General features: G+C 30.9%; 1 protein-coding gene across 3 annotated transcripts in view; it reads left to right on the top strand.

Moving 5' to 3' along the window:
- Positions 1-2,265: 2,265 nt before the first annotated feature.
- The window catches only part of LOC100166878 (calcium/calmodulin-dependent protein kinase type 1), a 455,364-nt gene continuing 436,509 nt past the window's right edge, over positions 2,266-21,120 (top strand). For 2 of the 3 annotated variants that reach the window (XM_016801012.2, XM_016801013.2), the window contains exon 1: positions 2,266-2,789. In XM_016801012.2, coding sequence (XP_016656501.2) covers positions 2,686-2,789 — 104 coding nt within the window. In that variant the 5' untranslated portion in view covers positions 2,266-2,685. The remainder of the gene's footprint in view (positions 2,790-21,120) is intronic. The other variant, XM_008180600.3, reaches the window with a different exon arrangement.

Consider the following 21,120-nt stretch of genomic DNA (forward strand, 5'->3'; position numbering starts at 1 on the left):
TGGATATAGAACATCCCTATTTTTATTAACCCATAATCTGCTAATTTATTAAATAAATAATTAATTTCTATATTATGGTTATTTTATTATTATTATTGTCTATTGATCATTGTAATTACCATTTTGACGTTGTTTTAAGTTGATTATTAAAAGTACAAACTAATATAATTTATATACAAATGTATATAGAAATGTTTGTATTGCGGTTTAATTTATCACTTTGTAGTGATACCACATTTTAATAACCTTTGGTTGAGCTACTTTGGTAACTAGTATGTTCTTCGATAACACTGAAATGCATGGTCCCATCCATGTATATATATATATATTGATTACAAATATTATAGATTACTCACTGACCTAAATATTTCACGCCACTTTAAACCAGCTAGTGAGCAATCTATAGTATTTATTATCAATGATAATATTATCTATAGTATTGACTTACTTATGGTATAGATTTGCTATTATTTGCTAATTACTGGTGCTTGTTCTGGAACGTTTGGACAAAGTTGGTAGGCTGCAATTTTTTATCAAAAAATTTACCAAAAATAGAATTTTGATTTGCTAATTTCAAAAATAGATTGCTATTATTTGCTAATTACTGGTGTTTGTTCTGGAACGATCGGACAAATTCGGTGGGTTACCTAGACATGTCCCAACTAAATAAAAAAAAATGTATATCTTCTACAAAAATGATTTGCTAATTTCTGGAGTAAATTTGCTTATATTTGCTAATAATTTGCCAAATTTTGGTATAGGTTTAGATCGTAACATGTAAAGTCGGTGGGTCAACTTCATGGACGTCTATCATATGACGCCGGCCAGTCACAGGACATATTGTATAAAACACGCGAACGTAGGTATAGCTTTAATTTTTATCGACAGTATAGCGAGTAATTAATTTAACGTAAGATAGACATTATTTCAAAAACTATAAACGGTCTCGTAACTTATTTATAGATCGTTAAAAAACAACATTTTCAAAAAAAAAAATATATTATTTATTATTTTGGTTGTTATAATTTTATTAATGCTTATTTTTGTTTAAGACCTATTGTATTTTTATTTTTAATTCTTTATTTCAATGGAGAATAGTATTTTTAGTATATGTTCGATATGTAAAAATGTAATTTGGGACGAGTAGCTTATACCTAAATATCATAAGATGAGTGAAGTGGAGTGGTAGAGTGGCACGGGCGTGACTTTTCCGGTGAGATGGGGACGGGTCAATATTAAACTTAAATTATATAAAAATATAAAGCATTACTTTTTTTCTAAATTCGTTAAAATTTCAGGGAGGGGGGGTTGAACACTCAAATCCTCACTAGACACGTTACTGCACAGAGGTACCCCATCAAGAATTCTTTAAATACTTACATGTTATAAGTAAGCTACTTGTCCAAAATTTGATTTTACTCGAAACATTCAGAATAATATTCTGTATCAGAAAATTAAATGAATAATGATATGTCATCATTTTAAATAGGTAGTAAAAACTTAAATAATTGTTTTTCAATAATGTTGTTTCGAAATGACTTAAAATTATGTAAAAGCAATAAACATTTTTACGTGAACGTTTTCTGAAATAACGAGTGTCTTACGTTAAATGGATCACCCATTTAACCTATTATATTTTTATGGGATACAGACGATACATTAAAGTTATCGTGATATAATATTATAGTCATTAGTTGGACGACATAAAATGGGTTAATAGTAGTAACAACTAATAAGAATAATATCAGGAAAACTGTGGATTCTAGAATCAGAGTACCTAACGTTTTACGTATATTCACCGATGCATAATCTGCAGGTTTAATAATATTTATTAAAACCGAACAATGTGTAAAGACATAATATTATATAGGTATACCTATTGCTTATCGTTCAACTCAGAAAAAAAATACTTATAAAAAGTACGTACTAAATATGATACTAATGAACTAATGTTGAACTAATGTGAACTAATGTTTGAACGCTTAAGAAATAATGCAGAATAATAGTAGTATTTTCGAAGAAATTTCTGTTGGATAGGGTTTGATTGAGAGGTGGCGGGGCGGGGGAGAGTTGTTGGGGAACCGAAATGAAAATAATATAACATATATTATTAGAAGACATTAATATATATTAATCTATTATAATATATTAATAATTAATAATGGTACGTACTGACTGACTACTCACGCGCGATTCCCACCAAGCTCGGCCAACGGCAGCAGTAGCGCGCCAGTACGGTACGCCGCCGCCGCCGCCGTCGCCTACTCCACGACGGTTGTTCGCCCGACAGTGGTATCGCGTCAGCCGTACCGCACTGACGTGACGACGGTCATCTCTCGGCATTAACCGCAGTTCGCGCCTTCGCGTCTCTATAACAACAACAACGAAATAATTTTCACATTGTAACAAATTATAATTGTTGCTGTCGCCGTCCGTCGGGGAAACCGGTCGTGAACAGCAAAAGTCCGTCTGCACGTCACCCGTTAATTATATACCTACCTGTAAGTATATACCACACTCCGTGTGTGAACCCGTTCGTTTACCGCATAAACTCCTTGGCCATCGGTCATGCGGTCCTAGACCGAGAAAGAATTTTTTTGTCCCATCGCCAAGTCAGCCTCTCCGCTCGCCAATTTCCGCGCCAGAGTATAAACGGAGACCTATTAGGTAAACTATCGCCCCGCCATGCCACTGTTCGGCAAAAAAGACGTGTCGAAGAAGACGAAGAAGGATGCGGAAAAGTCGCAGTCCATCGAAGACAAGTACGACGTCAAAGACCTGCTCGGCACGTGAGTACAAAGCGCCCATATGATATTATTATGTTTAGTGTAATATATTTTATGTATATACTTAATACGCGTGTGCCTATATATGAAACACGCCAAGTGCCTGCTTACCCGCGCCTGTTTCAGTGCAGTAAGTCACTATAAATTGCATTATAGTAAAAAAATTTCATATGGAGCGCGCGAGCCCGCGTACCCGAAAACCGGAAGTGCCTTGAGCACCGTCATCAGTTACGAGCCGCGTCTGTTTCGGTTCATTAATTTGTGCTTTTTTTTTTGCCAACATGATAATAGCATATTTTTCAGCATTATATTGCTGTCCAAATATTGACTACGCGTGATAAGAACCGGTCGAAAGGACATCGTCGTTCATAATATTTGTGTGACATAATATTGTATTTTCTCTTTCCGTTAATCTGCCTCTACACCCCAAACTCCGAACGGATTTTTTCGGATTTCAAGCACTGGTACATCGCGATCGGACGTACTATAATATTAATTAATTGTTTTATATTTAGACATATTATTTTAAACGGTTGTTTACACCGCTCGTGTAAAACGACATTGTCGATACGCACCGCTCTACCTGCATTTAATATCATATAGTATTTACCTCCATCGCATCCCCAGAACGTTATAATATGTATTTCATTTCCGGGGTGCCCATATAACATCATCATAATATAGGTTTTGATATTATTGAATCGGTGGATGTTACCGGAAAACTCACGTTTAGGTTTCAAACAAGCGGAATAATAATATTATTAGGTATAAGTATAAGTTTTACGGTTTTTGATTACAGCGCATTTTCTGTAGTAAACACATAGGTACAAAATATGTATAATATGTCCCAAAAGTCCCATATCGCCCGTTGATTATCTCCGTGGCAAATCAATAATAACAATATCGTTATTCTAAATGTTTTTTTTTTTAACTTCCATCTATAGGAAAATCTATAGTCAAGTCAGCATTTTCTAACGCGGGTTACCGTTAAAAAAAAAACCGGCTTTTGAATATAATATAATATATTATATTATTGATGTGTCACGTGGTCTCGCGGGGGCACTTGAGACGATTCGTGACTTTTGGGACACACTGTACAACGTATTTTATATTATAGTACTTTGGAGACGGCATAATATTATACATATATAATATATAACCGCTCCGCTATTACCAAAACTTTTAGAACGTTCGTGTCTTCGTGAGTAATGCCCGAGAATGCAATAATGAAAACTCGTACTTACGCAGACAGACGTCGTCGTTATAAACGGTCTCGAAAACCCGATGCTTACTCGTTTCTTAGCCGTTTTTATTCACCTATAATAGTACTTATTTCAAAAATTTATCGCACACGCCGCTACCGTCGACCTATCGTTTTCTTTAAATATTCTAATACATGATTATAATAACTGACAACAATCATAATATCATTGAGGTTCTCTAAGATATTATAATATTATTAAGGGTAAACGGAAAATTCCCCCAAAATTTCCCACCATATTTAAAAAACAATGTATTCGAATATGAAATTATTAATTTTTTTTGTCGTTTTAGTGTGTAATAAAATAAAACTAAATACATTTTCAAATATGCATTTCAATCGATATAACTTTTTAGATATATTAGATATATTAGATTTTTATTGTCGACTGATCATTATCTCTGATACGATAAAAAGTATTATTATCTAGGTATAATAATAAGAAAATAATAACTATGGTATGTTTAGAACAAACCTAGTAACAATATAACTTTAAAGAAATATAATAAATAATAAATGAAACAAATGGCTACATATACATAAAAAAATACCGCGTTTTGTAAAAAGTCTTTGATCTGTGATTCTTTTGCTATTGCTAAACACATAGGTAATAATAATAAGTAATAATAAGTACTTGTTATCATTTTTATATTACCACATGGAGAGATAACGTCCGCCTGAAAAAATGTACTTGCGGAAAATGTCTTACGTAAAATATAATATACCGTATTTCAGTGTCCACGATTTCGGGAGGGGCCGGTAAACGTCACGCACTGCACGATTATCGAATAATTATTAATCATAGCACGTGAGATGAATAATATTCGCGATGTGTGTTTTTCTCTTCTCCTTTTTCTTCTTCACCAGCTGTGACGCGTTATTAATTTTATTATTCATTTGCGGTGCGCGCTGACGACACACACGTCCGCGCTGCGGCTGACACGACGGTGACGTATCATAATATTTTATCATTTCCAGACGTACAAATCTCTTTTGCTTGCTGTTCGTTGTTAGGTATGGGCAGTAAAAAAATATATAATATGGAAATAAACAGATAAATAAAAAAAAACCGGCACACGGACGCGGATAACGTCGCTGCAACGGCCGTATGGTACCCCGCAGTATGGTCAAAACCACCTCACTATACCTCGTATATCTATAACCGATTGACGTGTACCTGTAAACATTTTCATCCACCGTGTTGCGGCGGAGGCGGCGGCGGTGACACCTGATGGATTTTCAAAAGCTGGTTTCCTGTCTCGATCGAGGGCTTTGCGTGCGCGTCGTACAATAAGCCGCCGCGTCCGTTTATTCACATTTAATTCGTGCACTGCACCGGACAAACGGTCTTAAAACACGATAATAAATAATAATAATAATAATAATAGATATAGCTGAGTTACGCACGACGTTGTGTCATATACGTGTTTTTTTCTCGCAAAAGTATTGTTGTTGTTTTTGTTATTATTATTGTACCTAGTAGGTATAGGTATACATATTCGATATATGCGTATAACATTATTGTTACATGTCGTCGGTCCAAATAGATATCGCGGCTGCGCATCGACGATACATCGATAATAATATATTATTGCACGTCAACAATAAAACATACTTCTACCTACTACTTTTAATAATAATAATATTTATTTTACTGTTATTGCGCTCGTTCAAAAAGGCGGCCTGCTCGTAGGTTGTAGAACAAACTGACGAGACTTTGTTACATATTTTTTTCTACATTACGTGTCCACCTCAAGGCATAGAAAAGTGCTCTGAGAGTTCGATGAATGTCTTTCGTACGAATAGCACGATCTTATTGTCCATATGGATTATTGAAGACTGAGCGCGGCTGGTATAGTCGACTGTTCTTACATATAAAATACCTATCTGAGCGATCGTTTTCCGAATGACATCTTGTAGTTTTCCATAATATAAGACCGTGAAAGTTTACCAAGGAACTTGCGATGAAATTTATTACACCGTCCCGTCAACCGATCTTGTATAGCGAACCGTTTTTCCGCCATAGGCATTTCAATTTTACTCACTTTAGTAAACACTAACGGTCGCACATTACGCACACGTGGGTACTCTTTGTCTAGGATATTTGAAAATGTCCCAAATCTACTTGACGAGAAACGTATCATTATAGTTTCACGGATAACAGCAATATTATGTTGTTGATTAAAAACAAAAAAAAAACTCGTTTTTATAAGAACGTTTGATATTTCAATTTTCAATTACCTAGGCGTTGAAATTTATCAATTTTACGACGGTATTAATTCGATACTTTCTGGCGTCGTTGTGCGTGCCCCTCCTGGCCTGGAAGGTCTGCAGCGTTCGCCTGCAGTGTGTATAGGTAGGTAATACAAGACCGCGTCCTTGTGTCGCTTTTAATTTTCTCCGCCGCCGCCGCCGCCATTCCAATCGACGGCCGTCGCCGCAATATTATATCATAACACGCCGGCCGTACCCATTATAAAACGTATTCCACCAACAGCTACTTATATTTACGTATCTATACTATACAGACACAGATTTTATGTATAAAAAAAAAAACAAATAATGCGATTTCGACAATGTCGTTTTTTTTCTATTATTATTAGCATTATATTTTTCTCGCGATCCCAACCGACCGCAGGCGATTGTTTTTATCGTCGAAATATAAAATAAAAACAATTATTGCTATCTAGGTACTACGTTTTCCTTTTTGTATTTTGTTTTTCACTTTTTACGACATAAATAAAATAAACTGCCGCCTCCGTTGCCAGCGGACATTCGATCCATTTGCCCTAGCTCAACACCAACGAAAATAATGCAACAATACGTCGACGTCGTCTCGCCGCACCCTATACCATGTCGCAAGTAATGTTATGTTTATTTCGTTATGTTATTATTATTGGGTACAATATAATAATTTGTATTATGTTATTTTTAATGGCGACGACGACTACGACGACAGCGGTAATATTGTAGTGACTTTTTTTTTTCAAACTAACAAATATTTTTTCACCGTTACTACGATAATCAAATGAGGATTGTTTTTTCGAACACTAATAAGATACTTTCGAGCTACGCCTAATTTCAAGTGCCTATTTGTCTATACTACCGGTCGTTGTGCGGACTCATCTTCAAATATTGACAAGTATTTACATAACCGTCGGATTCCATTATTATCATATTATCGAAGTCTAGACTTTATGCACATAAATATTCGTTAATTTTCCATTATTAAAATATTTTAAAATATTATTAAAAATTTAAATCAAGTTTTTATACTAATGAAATAAAAATTGAATATTATTTACGTTTAATTTAATATCGTAAATTCCACACAGCTATTATGTAGATAGGTATGTAAATGACGCGGCTATTTGAAAATGCCTACGTACCTATTATACTAAATATGAAATACAATAGACATAATACTAGGTATTGTGCAATTATTATTTTTTCAAAAATATGTTAGTCAAATTTAAAATATGTATTTTGTGACCACTGATCAATTACAGAAAAGTCCGACGAGCTTAGATTATAATATCATGGTTAGTTTAAAAAAAAAACCTTTAGTTAAATACATTTTGATAAATTCATATTATATACGTTATAATATTATTTGTCATTGCCTTTGCAGTGTTGTTTCACTGTACCCTTTCGAAATAATCTAATCAACCAAAGTGTGTAATTTATCGCTCGCTCTACCAAAATCAATGTTTAATTTTATATTATTACAATTATTATTATTATTATTATTATTACTGGTATAATATTATATTAAAATAATAATTATCTGACAACGTGTAGCAGTCAGACGTAAGATTGATTATAATATAATATTCGTACACGTACCTATTAAACCACCTATAATATACTGCTTTTATTAAAATATATTATCGTATTTAATTTATATTATTTTCGTTGCTATTAATAATTTATTTTATTGTACTTCAATAAAACCACGATGATTGTAGAAATAATCCCAACACGAATTACCTACGTTGGTACTTACCTATAATGTAATATAATACTCGTCGGTTATAAAATAATAAACGAAATAATAATCGTTAGGTATAGTTGTCTATGAGTTGTATCATGCGGTAAAAAATTCTTCCGAAATTCTGCTTCAGTTTTTTTTTTTAACGTAGGTGCAAACGAATCGTGGCCCAGGGTTTTTTTTATCAGTAATATAAAAAAATAAATATTATATATTATATGGAACTATTAATTTCCCTTCTCAATATTACACAGACTCTTAGGACTGTAGCATTATTATTCCAGAATGGTTAAAGAAGAAGTTTTGTTTTTATTTCAAATTGTATATATATTTTTAAATTAAATTTATGGTAAATGCTTATTTGATATTTTTTTTTACGAATTTGAATTTGTTAATCAATGTTAGTATAATATGATAGGCATATTGACAGATGATAAGCTATTCATAGGCCCACCTACCCAATTAACATGTTATAAGCCCATATTATTATGATGATCAATTTAATTTCTGTCGGTATTATTAAACGGGCCATGGTGATAATATTATAGGTTAGGTTAATATTAAACAAAGTGTGTGTGTGTGTGAGGGGGGGGGGGGTCCGTGCGTTTCAGGATATTTCGACTGGAAGCATAAAATAGTGTCCTAAGTCATTCCCCACACAGCATTTGGGAAATGATAATATTTTGTGAATATTTTAAAATTTAAAGTGCTTGTATAATGATTATTTGACTTGTTATATTGTATAAATATTTTTTTCTCGTGATAACAAAATAGTATACTATATTATGATTGTTAAAAATTGTTGACTAAATATTTTTAATTAAGTTTCCATGAAAATATTTTCAAAAATATGAACTTCTTGGCTTGCAAAGAATATAACGGAAATATTTCCTAATTATTTCCGCAACTTTTTTTTAAATATTTGACAACTATATTATTTTCCTGTAAATATTTTTATGCTGTGTGCCGTCATCGTTATCGTTGAAGTTAATAAATCATTTTGAATTACAGTAAATGTATAATAGTCGTGAAAATTAATTTAAAAAAAAAAAAAAACAGGAAAGATCGCCCGGAGCCGTTTCTCGAAAATTGTACTATTATAATATTATTATTGTTGTTGTAATAACAATATATACTGGCGTGGTGTGCTCGATTCCCAGTGCTTGAAACAAATTTCCCCCACAAATCATTTTCTTTATCGGATTATGCGCGTACGCCGCTGCAGAGGTCGGAGTGTACGATAATTTTATAATAACGTCGCTTCAGGGCATTTTGTTTCCCGAAAATGTTTTCTCCCAGGCCGGTCGCGCACGCTGTAAAAAACCAACAACAATAACTTACGGAACCATATAACACGCGTATTCGGTTGCGCTAACCGTTTCGCCTATTATAATAATAATGATATGCGTTTTTGTGTGTATATCGCAACAATAACGCTAATAATAATAGTAACAATAATGGTTTTTTGCAAAACCACTCTGATTGTCTTACTAATAATATAGCCCGATTAATAATAGGTACCTCAACGGCTCGGGAAACCGCGGCCAGCTCGCGCGTTTTTTAAATACTGTTTTCCTCTAGATCTTATTTTTCCTGTAAACAAATCTTACCATGCAACTCGTTTATCATCGCCGCGGCAGTGATATTTGATAACGCGTAGGTATAATAATGTACAAAGGTCACTGCAAATATATACACATATTATAATATATATATATATATATATAGGTATATATATATATTATATATTATGGGTTTACGTCAGTAAAACGGCGATTATAGCCATCCAGGGCACCGACAGACAATCCATGTGTATATGCGCGTTTTGTGTGTATGATTGAATTAATTTATTATTTTATTATAATATGTTATTACTCATTATACCTACGTTATATCATATTACATAGAATATGATTTGTGTGCTTCTGCCTATAGACTAATTGGTATGTTTTGGTTTTTTATTTTTCATAACATTATTAATATTATTACATTATATTATGTAGTGCGTAGCTTATACGAATTTACATGGTGTTGGGAATATAGTTTTATTATACATGCATTTTTTTATCACCACATTACGATTGGTTTTTTTTTTTTTGATCGATTAAAAAATATAATGATTTTGACTAACGTGTGGTTTTCTTCACGTCTGATGTTTGATTATTATTTCAGCAACTATTACAGTTAATGCATTTAACATTGATTATTATATTGATGTGCTAAACATGTTATGTATAATATTATAGGCACTTTGTATAATTTTAATAGAATTCTACCAGAAATCCGTCGAATAACGTCATCACTCAACGGTCCTATATTATAAACGCAATAGTAACACGCTGGATATAAATATACTTATTAATATTATCATTAATATATTATAAAATTATATCATATAGGTACGCTTCATATTATATAAATTATAAAATCGTTCGAATGATTACTGCGGCAACACACGTCGACGACTTACTGATATTATATTATTATTAAGTACCAACACGAGGTTTTCAACATCAGATTATCTATCGTTTTTATGATATATCATTATATTTATAAGGTATAAATGTACCTACGTATTGTTTTTATATTGAAATAAACGTTTATCATACGTTTAATATAATATTATATAGGTACACGAGAACGAAGTATTCCACCGAATGTCCGAATCGTAAACTGTATAGTAATGTACATTTTTATGAACATTATTTTTGTAAATATTCATTTATTTTGAAAATTATGATAATCTTATAATTTATCGTATTAATTTCTTATCACATAAATCCCTTGATATTATTTAATGTAGTAAGTTATAGTATATTTATCTACACAATTATATTTAAAACTGTGTACCTGTATTACCATTAACCCATTTGAACATTATTGTATTAAACATAATATAGGAAATCCAAAATACCAATACATTTATTTCAGTAATAAATATGCATTTATATATATTATTATAATCGATATAATTTAATTCTGACTACAATATCGAATTCGATATCTTGGCAATACCACGTTTTGGATTTTCGCCCTTCAATTTTAACATGTAGGTACCAGCTTACCTATATACAGTATACATTTTAATTTTAGTTTATATTCAGTAATTTAATTCCTATTTAAATAATAAACAATTAACTAACATACAAACCGTACAACTTAAAAAATTAATTATATTAAGAAAAATAGATTAAAAATAAAACTTTTCAAATTTTAAACCTCACATCTCTATCACCAAGAGTGGCCAACCTGCCAACCTGCGGAGTGCGGTTTATATGACTTTCCGATCGAAAAAGCCGAACGTTGAACGTATGCTCCAACATATCTGTAAACATAAAACTAAAAGTATTTTAACAGTGATAATATTATTGAGCCATTGAGTTATCTTACTCAATGGAGGTAAAATTATGTTATCAGGCGTGGCAGGGAGCATTGAGAATTATGCATGAAATAGGTACGACTAGACACGACAAAATTATATAATTACTAACCTTCCCTTTTGTTAGATTGCCACTGGTTTTACTGAAAGTCCGTTATGGAACTTTAATATCGATACAAGTCACGTGTTAAAATAATACATTGTTATGATATTATTTAATATGCATTATTGTGACATAATTTTCTCCCTCACATGGGATGTAAGTAAACACGCGATTCACCAGGTCTCCTTCACGCGGAATTTCAAATATTTCCAATATTTGTAGTATGCAGTAGATCCACAATTCGTATGGCTGAGTTTGTGATATCCCAAATTCTGGTAAATACCTACCGTAGAAAGTAGAAATATTCCATCACCACTAAGGCACCAATACTTCCGATTAAAAAGACTCGTTAAGGAGTGACCTTTTTTTCCTAGCCGTGTTTAAAATTTTGTAATATTTTGTACAATTATTGTGGCATGTACATTATGACAGAGGGCGAAGGGTTAATCTTTAATAATACCCATGAAATGTGTGTATGTATGTTGGTACTGTTTTAAAAACTCGTATATTATAATAAACCTATGAAAATCGTCACTGTTGACGTAATTAATCGAAACGTAGCGTACCTATGTACAAAATACCTTTGAACTTCGCCATTGCAAAGTATAATAATATGCATAAAGTTTGTAGGTACCTGCGTAAACGGACCAAGTAAATCACACAAAAGTCCTGCTCTAACGACTTCGGGGTAGGTACGTGAAAGGAGCATGTTTTCCTCAAATCGAATGCCTTTGCGCCGTATAATCAAATGATCCTATCATTAGTTTATTACATGCGTGGCGCAACGAATTTTTGTTGGCTTTCAGACCCTGTCTTGTTTCCTATATATATTGCATAGGTACCTAAGGACGTTAGGACATCGTATCGTTTATATGTATATGTATATGTAAGCTATTAACTTGTTCTTTTTAATCGAATGTGTAGGATATTAAAAACAAATAAATAAAAATATAAGTCCGAGGGGTGAGAAAAGTAATTATTGACTCATGCTCGAAATGAACGACTTTGGGAATTTATCCGGAGATTTTAACTGTGGTGAATGTAGGTCGAAAACCTTAGGCTGTCGGCTAATCCACACAGAGTTTTCACAGAGTGTTCAGAGTTCTCTCTACTATTGGAATTCGTCTCGATAACATTATTCATTATTGTAATGAAAAATACTAACTCGTCAAATCATATTATAATATAATTTGACTGGATCTTTGTGACAAAACCGAAAAGTAATTTTCAAAGGACTAGGAAGAAGCTTACAAAAATAATACTACAACGATGATAACATTAAAGTGAATACTTAATAATAAAATCCTAACAGCTTCAGGTGAATCTATGTTCATAAAACAAAATATTTCTTTTATTGTCTTTATAGTCAATATTATTCACAGTAAATTCCACTTAAAGGAAGAACACAATAATATTATAGGTATTTATTTTATATTTGTTACGACTTATGCGAGCTAGCATGATTTTAAACAAGCACCTCCTCATCATGTAACAATTTATCAGATTTTCACAAATGATATGATTAATTATTGTTTTCAAGTTAAATAATATCATGAATCATGATACACTAGTTTCTTGCGTCAAAGTGAGTGTAGCGAGACTAGTTTCCACATATTTTTAATTATTTGGATGATAATCATTATAACTAACTGATAAATTAGTATTAGTAAATAAGCATTAGTATGTAAAAATATACTGATTTGATGTAGGAAACAAAAAATGGAACAATCGACGTTAGCCGATAGCTGGTATGATTATTAATTATTATAATTTGATATATCTATAGACATTTAAACGATAATATTATGTTCGAACGTTAATCGTGGACGAAATCCGTTGAATCGGAACAAACATATTATTATATATATTACCAATATACACACACACTCACACGAAAGAAACAAACAGTTTAGGTCGTTCGTACAATATAGGTAGGTACCTATAAATTAACCGAAAAATAAATAAATAAAATTAAATGACGCAATATCTAATTACGAACACGTAATCTAGTTAGATTAAAAACTTCACTGTATATTAGACACGTCCGTTTGATTATTAATTTTAATCACATTCGTAAAATTTAAATTGTTTATTTGAACTTTTATAATACATTAGACATTATATCGTTATATTTTATTTTCCGTTAGTACAATATTAAGAAAAGCTTGGTAAACCGGTCACAACTAAAATATAGGTACCTAATCTGTGGTATTGTGAGGTATACAGTATGTATCTATTTATGGATTTTTACCTACGTGGCTTCGTCTAGTGATGTACATTTCCATGCATATTTTGTTATTGTGAAAATGATGAAAATGTTATAATTGCTCATAAAATAAATTCCTTGATATTATATAGCTTATTTAACCTACATAATTATATTTAAAACTGTATACTTGTGTCACCATTTATTCACTTTAATAATATACAATTAAACATAATATAGGAAATCCAAAATAAAAACAAATTTACCTCAGTAATAAATATGCATTTTTGTTTTTACTTCGGTATATATTTTGAGTGTGTTTTCTTACATTTATTGATATTTCCATTTCTGACTATGCAATTTTATTGTTTGAGTTATTTCCAAAATTCTATACTAACTACTTTTTATGAGTATGTAGTTATTAGTTATTACAAATTATTTTGTTACCTAGTTTAAACATAAGACCATAAGTCAGAACTATTTATAATTGATAAATATGTTTTATTTAACACTTGTGAGTTGTAGGTACCTTTATATTTCAATTTTCCTTCATATTGAGTCATTTAATTCCTAATAAAAATAATAAACATTTAAATAACATACCAACCATACAATCTCAATAATAATAATAAATTAATAATCAGTTATAATTAATTATATGTTAAGAAAAAAACATCAAAAATCAAATTTTCAAAGGAAGTTGAACATTTTCAGAAAATGTCAATTGAAAAAAAAAAAATTTAAGCTTATATTTCTAGCTAAATCTATGAAAATTGTATGCACACTATAGTATTATAATACATACCTAATATTATACTATGTTTGAGGACGGATATCGTACTTAACGGTCGGTCGTAAAACGTTATTTTTTACTTCTATCCACGTTTATCAATACTTTACGTCGATTGAACGTGGTAATATCGTGCAAGAATATAATATACTGTCTTAGTTATAACTTATAACTCCACGCACGAAATCAAAAACAAGAAACACATTGTAGTATATGTATCGTATTTTTTTAAAGTATTCGAGTAGGTACTTACACAAGTATTTGGATAACAGTACCTATTCTAACGTACTTTTGAAGTATTCCAATGACATTACCAAATTCATGTATATAATATTTTCGAAGGCGTCTCGTAACTTTTTTGTTGAAAACTATTGCGTCTTATACAATCAAGGTGTAGCCACTTCAAAAATCTAAATCTTACAACATCTATTATAGCATATACATAACCTACAATGTCTGGTAATAGTAAGTCAGTATTATTTTGTTGAATTTATTTGAAATGTTTATATGCAAATACATAAATAAGACATACAAATTATTACGTTTTTTCTTGTATTTGAAAATTTAAAAATATTGCATTGTATTTAAATATTTTTCGTAAAATATGATTGTTTTTTAAAAGTAAGTATATACTATTTAGAATGTATTTTAATTTTTTTTTTGTTGAGCACATTATAAAAATTCTTATTATGGGTGATTATTTAAATAAAATAAAAGTTCTTTAAAAGTACTTTTTAGTTGACTGGACGAGACGAATGGTTATAGCCGTATTTAATAATATAAGTAAATGTACACGTAATATATGTATTATGTATACATGTATAATATATAATAATATTATTATGTATTATGTATACATGTATAATATATAATAATATTATTGTTATCTGTGCGGCGAACGAGTTGTGTCTTTATAGCGATTGCCATTTCTTACAATAGGTTTCTTGACGATATGTCCGGACGTTACTATATTATATACAGTAAACACGTTGGTAATTACTTACACACAACTGTTTTATTTAGGTAATTATTAACATTTTCGGTCATGATTCGGATACGTCGTTAATAAGTGTATTGTAATCGCGTACACCGTCGCGTAATTAATAATGCACCGTGCACACTGCACACTGTTTAACACACCCAACCTCCCCGCTGTAATCTATTCACCTAATTACCTAAATAAGTCGGTACACATTATTTATGGTAATTATTCAATTATTTATTCAAATTTCGGTATAACCCATAAAATATGTCGCGCACTATTATTTTAAAGTGACACCAGCACACTGCACACCTTCCACCTGCAGGGTTACCTAACAATCTATTTAACACCACGACATCCTTCTCTGCAGGTGGACTAGCTCCTATTAAGTATTTTAAGAAGTTAACTTTTGACTATATAGCATTTTTTCAAGTTTCAAGTTTAATCATAAATATGATGATAATATTAAATAATAAATAGTTCAAACTATACTGGAACTATACATTGTGCTTTGAACTCATTAATGACTATAATTTGTTCTATATTGATATCTCTCTCGTTCTCAATTTGTATTAATATATATTATATAATTGGTAGCCCATTCAGTGTTTTTCTTGTCCCGTGGTAGTTATTCTTAGGTAAGTTTTGAATTTGTTTTGGTCAAGAAAACGATGTTTCGAAACTTGATGTATTTGTAGGTATAGTGAGAACATGCACTTGTTGATGCAATTTATAATGTAATAAACTATCGATCCCCTTCACAAAAAAAAAATTCAAAAAAAATGGTAACAAAAAAGGTTTTTTTTAAAATGTCCTAGTTGTTCAGGTGGTATGGGTAAAGAGAAATAATATTGTTCCGTTTCTCCGTTCGCGATATATTATGTGTAATTTTGTCTATCAGCATCAACATGATGTTTATGAATATTTATCAACCTAATGTTTTTTAACCGTCTTACAAAACAACAATATTATTATCGTTACGAAGGTACACGATTCGAATGACCACGCAATAACACTCATTGTACTTGCAAAATTATATATTATAAAAGTGCAAAGGGTAACAATATAATATAAACCAAGTCCGTGGACGAATACCGTCAAACCGATTCTGCAGTAGAATAACAATAATATTACACACATTGGTTTGTTGTTCGAATTTTGTAGCGCTGTACAACTGCAGATAAATTAACTAAAAATTCTAAAAAAGTACAAACAATTATTTTTAAAAACCTAGAAAAATGTATTATTTTTATTTTGTAGGTATACCTAATATAATATCAGCAAATTACTATTTACCTATTAACAGATTATACTTCCCTAGAAAGTAGTAAATTAAAATCTCTTAACTGTTCTGGTTCAATTTCTGTGCGTAATCGCTGGTCTTACACTAGGAAATTTAAAAAAAGAAAATGAGAAGCTAAAATATTAAAATATATTATAGTGTATAATACATTTTGTAAACAAATCATTAAATATCAAGTAAATGTAATAGTAGAAACTGGGCGATAAACAATATTTAACTTAACTAGTATTGGTTCAAAAATCAATTACGTTTTTCAATATCTTATCGAGTACCTATCAAATAATATTATATCAAATATTTAGAGAAAAAATGTTTGCCGCCTCAATGACTCGAAAAATGAACTAATTAATAAAATATAATACTCTGGAGGAAATACCAGGCACCTAGTAGTCAGTGTTTGTACAGTTGTATCTGCGCAGTGTCGTTTATGTTTTGTCTGCTGGTCGTTGGAACTTTTTATACTTATTGTCCAACCCCGTCGCCGCATAGGAAACAACGAAAGTGGGGAGGATAGGAGTTGATTGTTTTGGAAAAAAAAAACCGTAAAAGCTGGGAGCTTAAGAAGTTTATACCCAGCGGTTAAATTATAATAATATATAGGTAGGTAATAATATTGTTACACAGGAGACAAGGCGCACGATGTAATTATTACACTCGATGATTTATACTGCGGACTCGCCACGCTTAAACGCATTATACGGACTAGGTCGGTATAGTCCTTTTAAACATTTATGCAACATACACTATATATAACATAATATATTACTTCTTATTACCATGCGATGGTGAAGACTGTGTATAACAATGCGCGAATATTATGTTGCACATTGCGTATTTTGTTTTAGAAATTTGGTTTTTCGGGTAGGTACCATGGTTGAAATATACAGGTTATTGCATATTGACTCGGATCGTTAACATCAGAAACAAAATGGCTACGTAAAGGGATATCACAAATAATAATTTTTCTTATCATCAAAAACACGCTGACAAAAGCTAACAAATTCAAAATTTCCACGCATGTACCTATATTTGATTATTATTGGCTCCCTTTATGCTGCCATTTTTGTTTTTGACATAAAATATTTGATTGAGAAAGGGTATAAATGCTATAACCTTGTATATTTCAACAATGGTAGGTTCCTAATGTCCAATACAAAATAGTATATGCATTATACATATTATGTAGGTACGTCACATAATATTGTGTTATTTATGACTTTTGAGTCATTTACAACTTGTGCTCGGATGAATTATTGCGTTTGAAAGATGAGGCGGGGGCGGTTCAACGAGCTTGGGCACTTGCCGCTTTGTTTTATTTAAACTTGCGCTTAAGATTAAACACAGCTGAGTTGACAGGACTCCTGCAGATACGTCTACATCACCTATCACTTTATGATGAATATTGTTGAACGGACCATGGGTAGAGGGACTAGAGACTGATTGTACAGGTTTCGCATATGTCGGTGTTAACCTCAACTGGCTCAACCCAATTTTCTTATTCCAGAAATAAAATAAAATATAACGACATTATTATTACATACACGTAGAGTCGTAAATATAAAACATCATAACGTTTACTAATAATATGTTCATTAGGTACTGAAATTTAACTTCAATCATTAGTTTACACAAAATATTTTGTATATTTGGTGTGCGCAATATTATTATTTAGTTATTGAGTGAAATAAACATTTATGTATTTATGTATAAAAATTATCAGTATTTATTTATTTAATTTATTTAACAATAAAAAAGGAACAAGTGGCGACCAAACAAATAAATATATTTAGGGATGTATTTGTTTTTAATAAAAAAACCAAAAGCCATAAGAACTAAATAAATATCTCCACCACAAAAATAATAATAATAATAATACTGGCCTCCCAATTTCCAGTGAATGGTTTTCATGAGGTTCCAGTGAACCCTAATATTCAAAGAGCTTGCTTCTTCGAACAAAAAAAAAATCCATAAAAAGTTTTTCAATCACAAATATCCACTTATATTCAGCCTTACATCTAAACAAATCTCAGTAACGAAGAGGCATACTCAGTTCTTAAAAAATGTCTCGCTCTTGGGGTGCTGCCAGTGGGTGCCTTCCACTTACATGTCTTTTATTACTTAGCAATTTTTCTCTTTTAAGAAATCACATTTATTTATTGAACACTTCTGTCTTATTAACTTTACAGATTGTGGATTATAAAATTGAAAGTAAAAACAATATTAACTACGAAGATAAAAGTGTTTTTGTTATTAGACCATTTTATACTGGTAGTAGTTCTCAGAAAAAAAAATTAAAATGTGTTTTGACATATTTCATTGATAAAATATTAAAATGGGATAACAACTAGTTAATTAATTTACGTAAATATTTTCGTAGTCAATACTATAATATAATATGTCATATTGACAAATAACATATTAACCTTACCTATGTTATATTTTATTATATCATTTTTGAGTTAGTTCGCGAATCACACATGTAATAAGTTAAATCTTAAGTTTAAAGTTATTGAAAACATAACTTACAAATGTTTTATTGCAGGATTTTATTATTTGATGGCAGGAGGGCCGCTTGTACATTACTTCTTATTGACTTAACTGTAAAGTTTCTAGCTCGTTACGATCAGACTTGTATGTGCAAGTGGTATGTATAACAAGACCACGAATCGATAAATTAATATGTATTTCGTACATTTATTATAATATTAGTTCATTGTTTCACCGTCGACCTTTAGTATAAAACAAATATTATAAAAATTAATAATCATTAATTATTCAATTATACATTAAAAATAATATTAATATTTATTATCGGTATTAAAAGCCGTTATCGTTATAATTTATTATATAGTTATTATTTAAAAATTATATCACACAATGTTCCGTTGTAATATATTACATATTGTTGTAATTCTGTAGTTATTCAAATAATAATAATAATAATTTAAATATGTATTTTATGACTCGCTTGGACCTAACCAAAGAATGATCAGCGAAAAATCTTATTTTAATAAATTATTATCGTTGATATATTATTATATTGTTAATTAAATCAATTTGTATAGAAATTCATCGATTCTATACCTATTTTGATTATTTCACATACGATGTTCAAGAACTTCAACAAATGTTTGAGATAGTAAAAATCTTTTCCGTCAAAAAAATAATAGAAACTTATAAGATTAATCATTAACATAGGCGTGCGCAAACGTGTCAACATTGTTATATTATTTGATGCCCTAACAAATCGTCTTTTTATTCAAAACCGTGTACCTACCTAACATAATATTATGGCATATTTTTTTAAAACTACAAAGTACGAATATTGTAAACTGGGAAAATGAGTGTAACCAGTTGAACGGAGCCCCCTGCATACACTATTAGGTACCTACCATTATAGGTATAATATGATATACATTGAATATTGATATGTCAAAGCGATACTGCTCTATATTATTTATTTCGGGATCGGTCGACAGCGGTGAACGAAACACGATACCTCGCGATCATGTCGTATTATACTTGTGTTGTACACTAATTATTATTATATTCGACTTGATTAAAAAACATAAATAATGTAGTTAAAAAAAAAAATGCAATGCCATCTAGATGATTGCGATGATATAGAAATACGAAGTATCGTTTTACATATGGTTTTACATTAATAACATTACGTACATACATACAAACTGTCTAAGCGTGTTATGTTATATTACCTATATTTATATCATACAACTATATAGATTCGCCTCAACTGTATGACGTGATAACTACGCGTGTGCCAGGTCCGTCAGTCTCAGAGATGTCTGCACGGAAGGTGATATCCATATCGAAAACAACAACAACCGGAAGTGGCGGGTACAAACCGATAATGTTTTTGTTTGTGCGTATAAAATAATATAATATCGTAGTCGTTTTACTCGGTGTACACAAATTATCTAATGCGTTCCGTCAAATTCACTCGCCGAAATCCAATACAGTTTATAGAATATTAATTCAGTTCTCAGAGTCGAATAACACCAGTCACTTTTTTTAGATAATTTAGATGTTGACATAAAATTGTTATTTTGTTTCCTTAATGTATATCCTTGTCTGACTGTCACTATACAGTGTGCCTACAGTTACTTAACCTTATTCACGAGCGGTGACAAAATTGTCTACCTAGTAATCTTTTACGAAAAACAATGGAAAAATGTGAGTTATTTAATTGTAAGTATGCCGGAAAGTTGAACCACTATTTAAATTATGTTTAATTGATGCGTTTTTTTTTAAAAAAAAATGTTCTTATCATCGTTTTTCTATATTATTCCGAGGTGATG

This window comes from Acyrthosiphon pisum, chromosome X (assembly GCF_005508785.2).
Source record: "Acyrthosiphon pisum isolate AL4f chromosome X, pea_aphid_22Mar2018_4r6ur, whole genome shotgun sequence".
NCBI lineage: Eukaryota > Metazoa > Arthropoda > Insecta > Hemiptera > Aphididae > Acyrthosiphon > Acyrthosiphon pisum.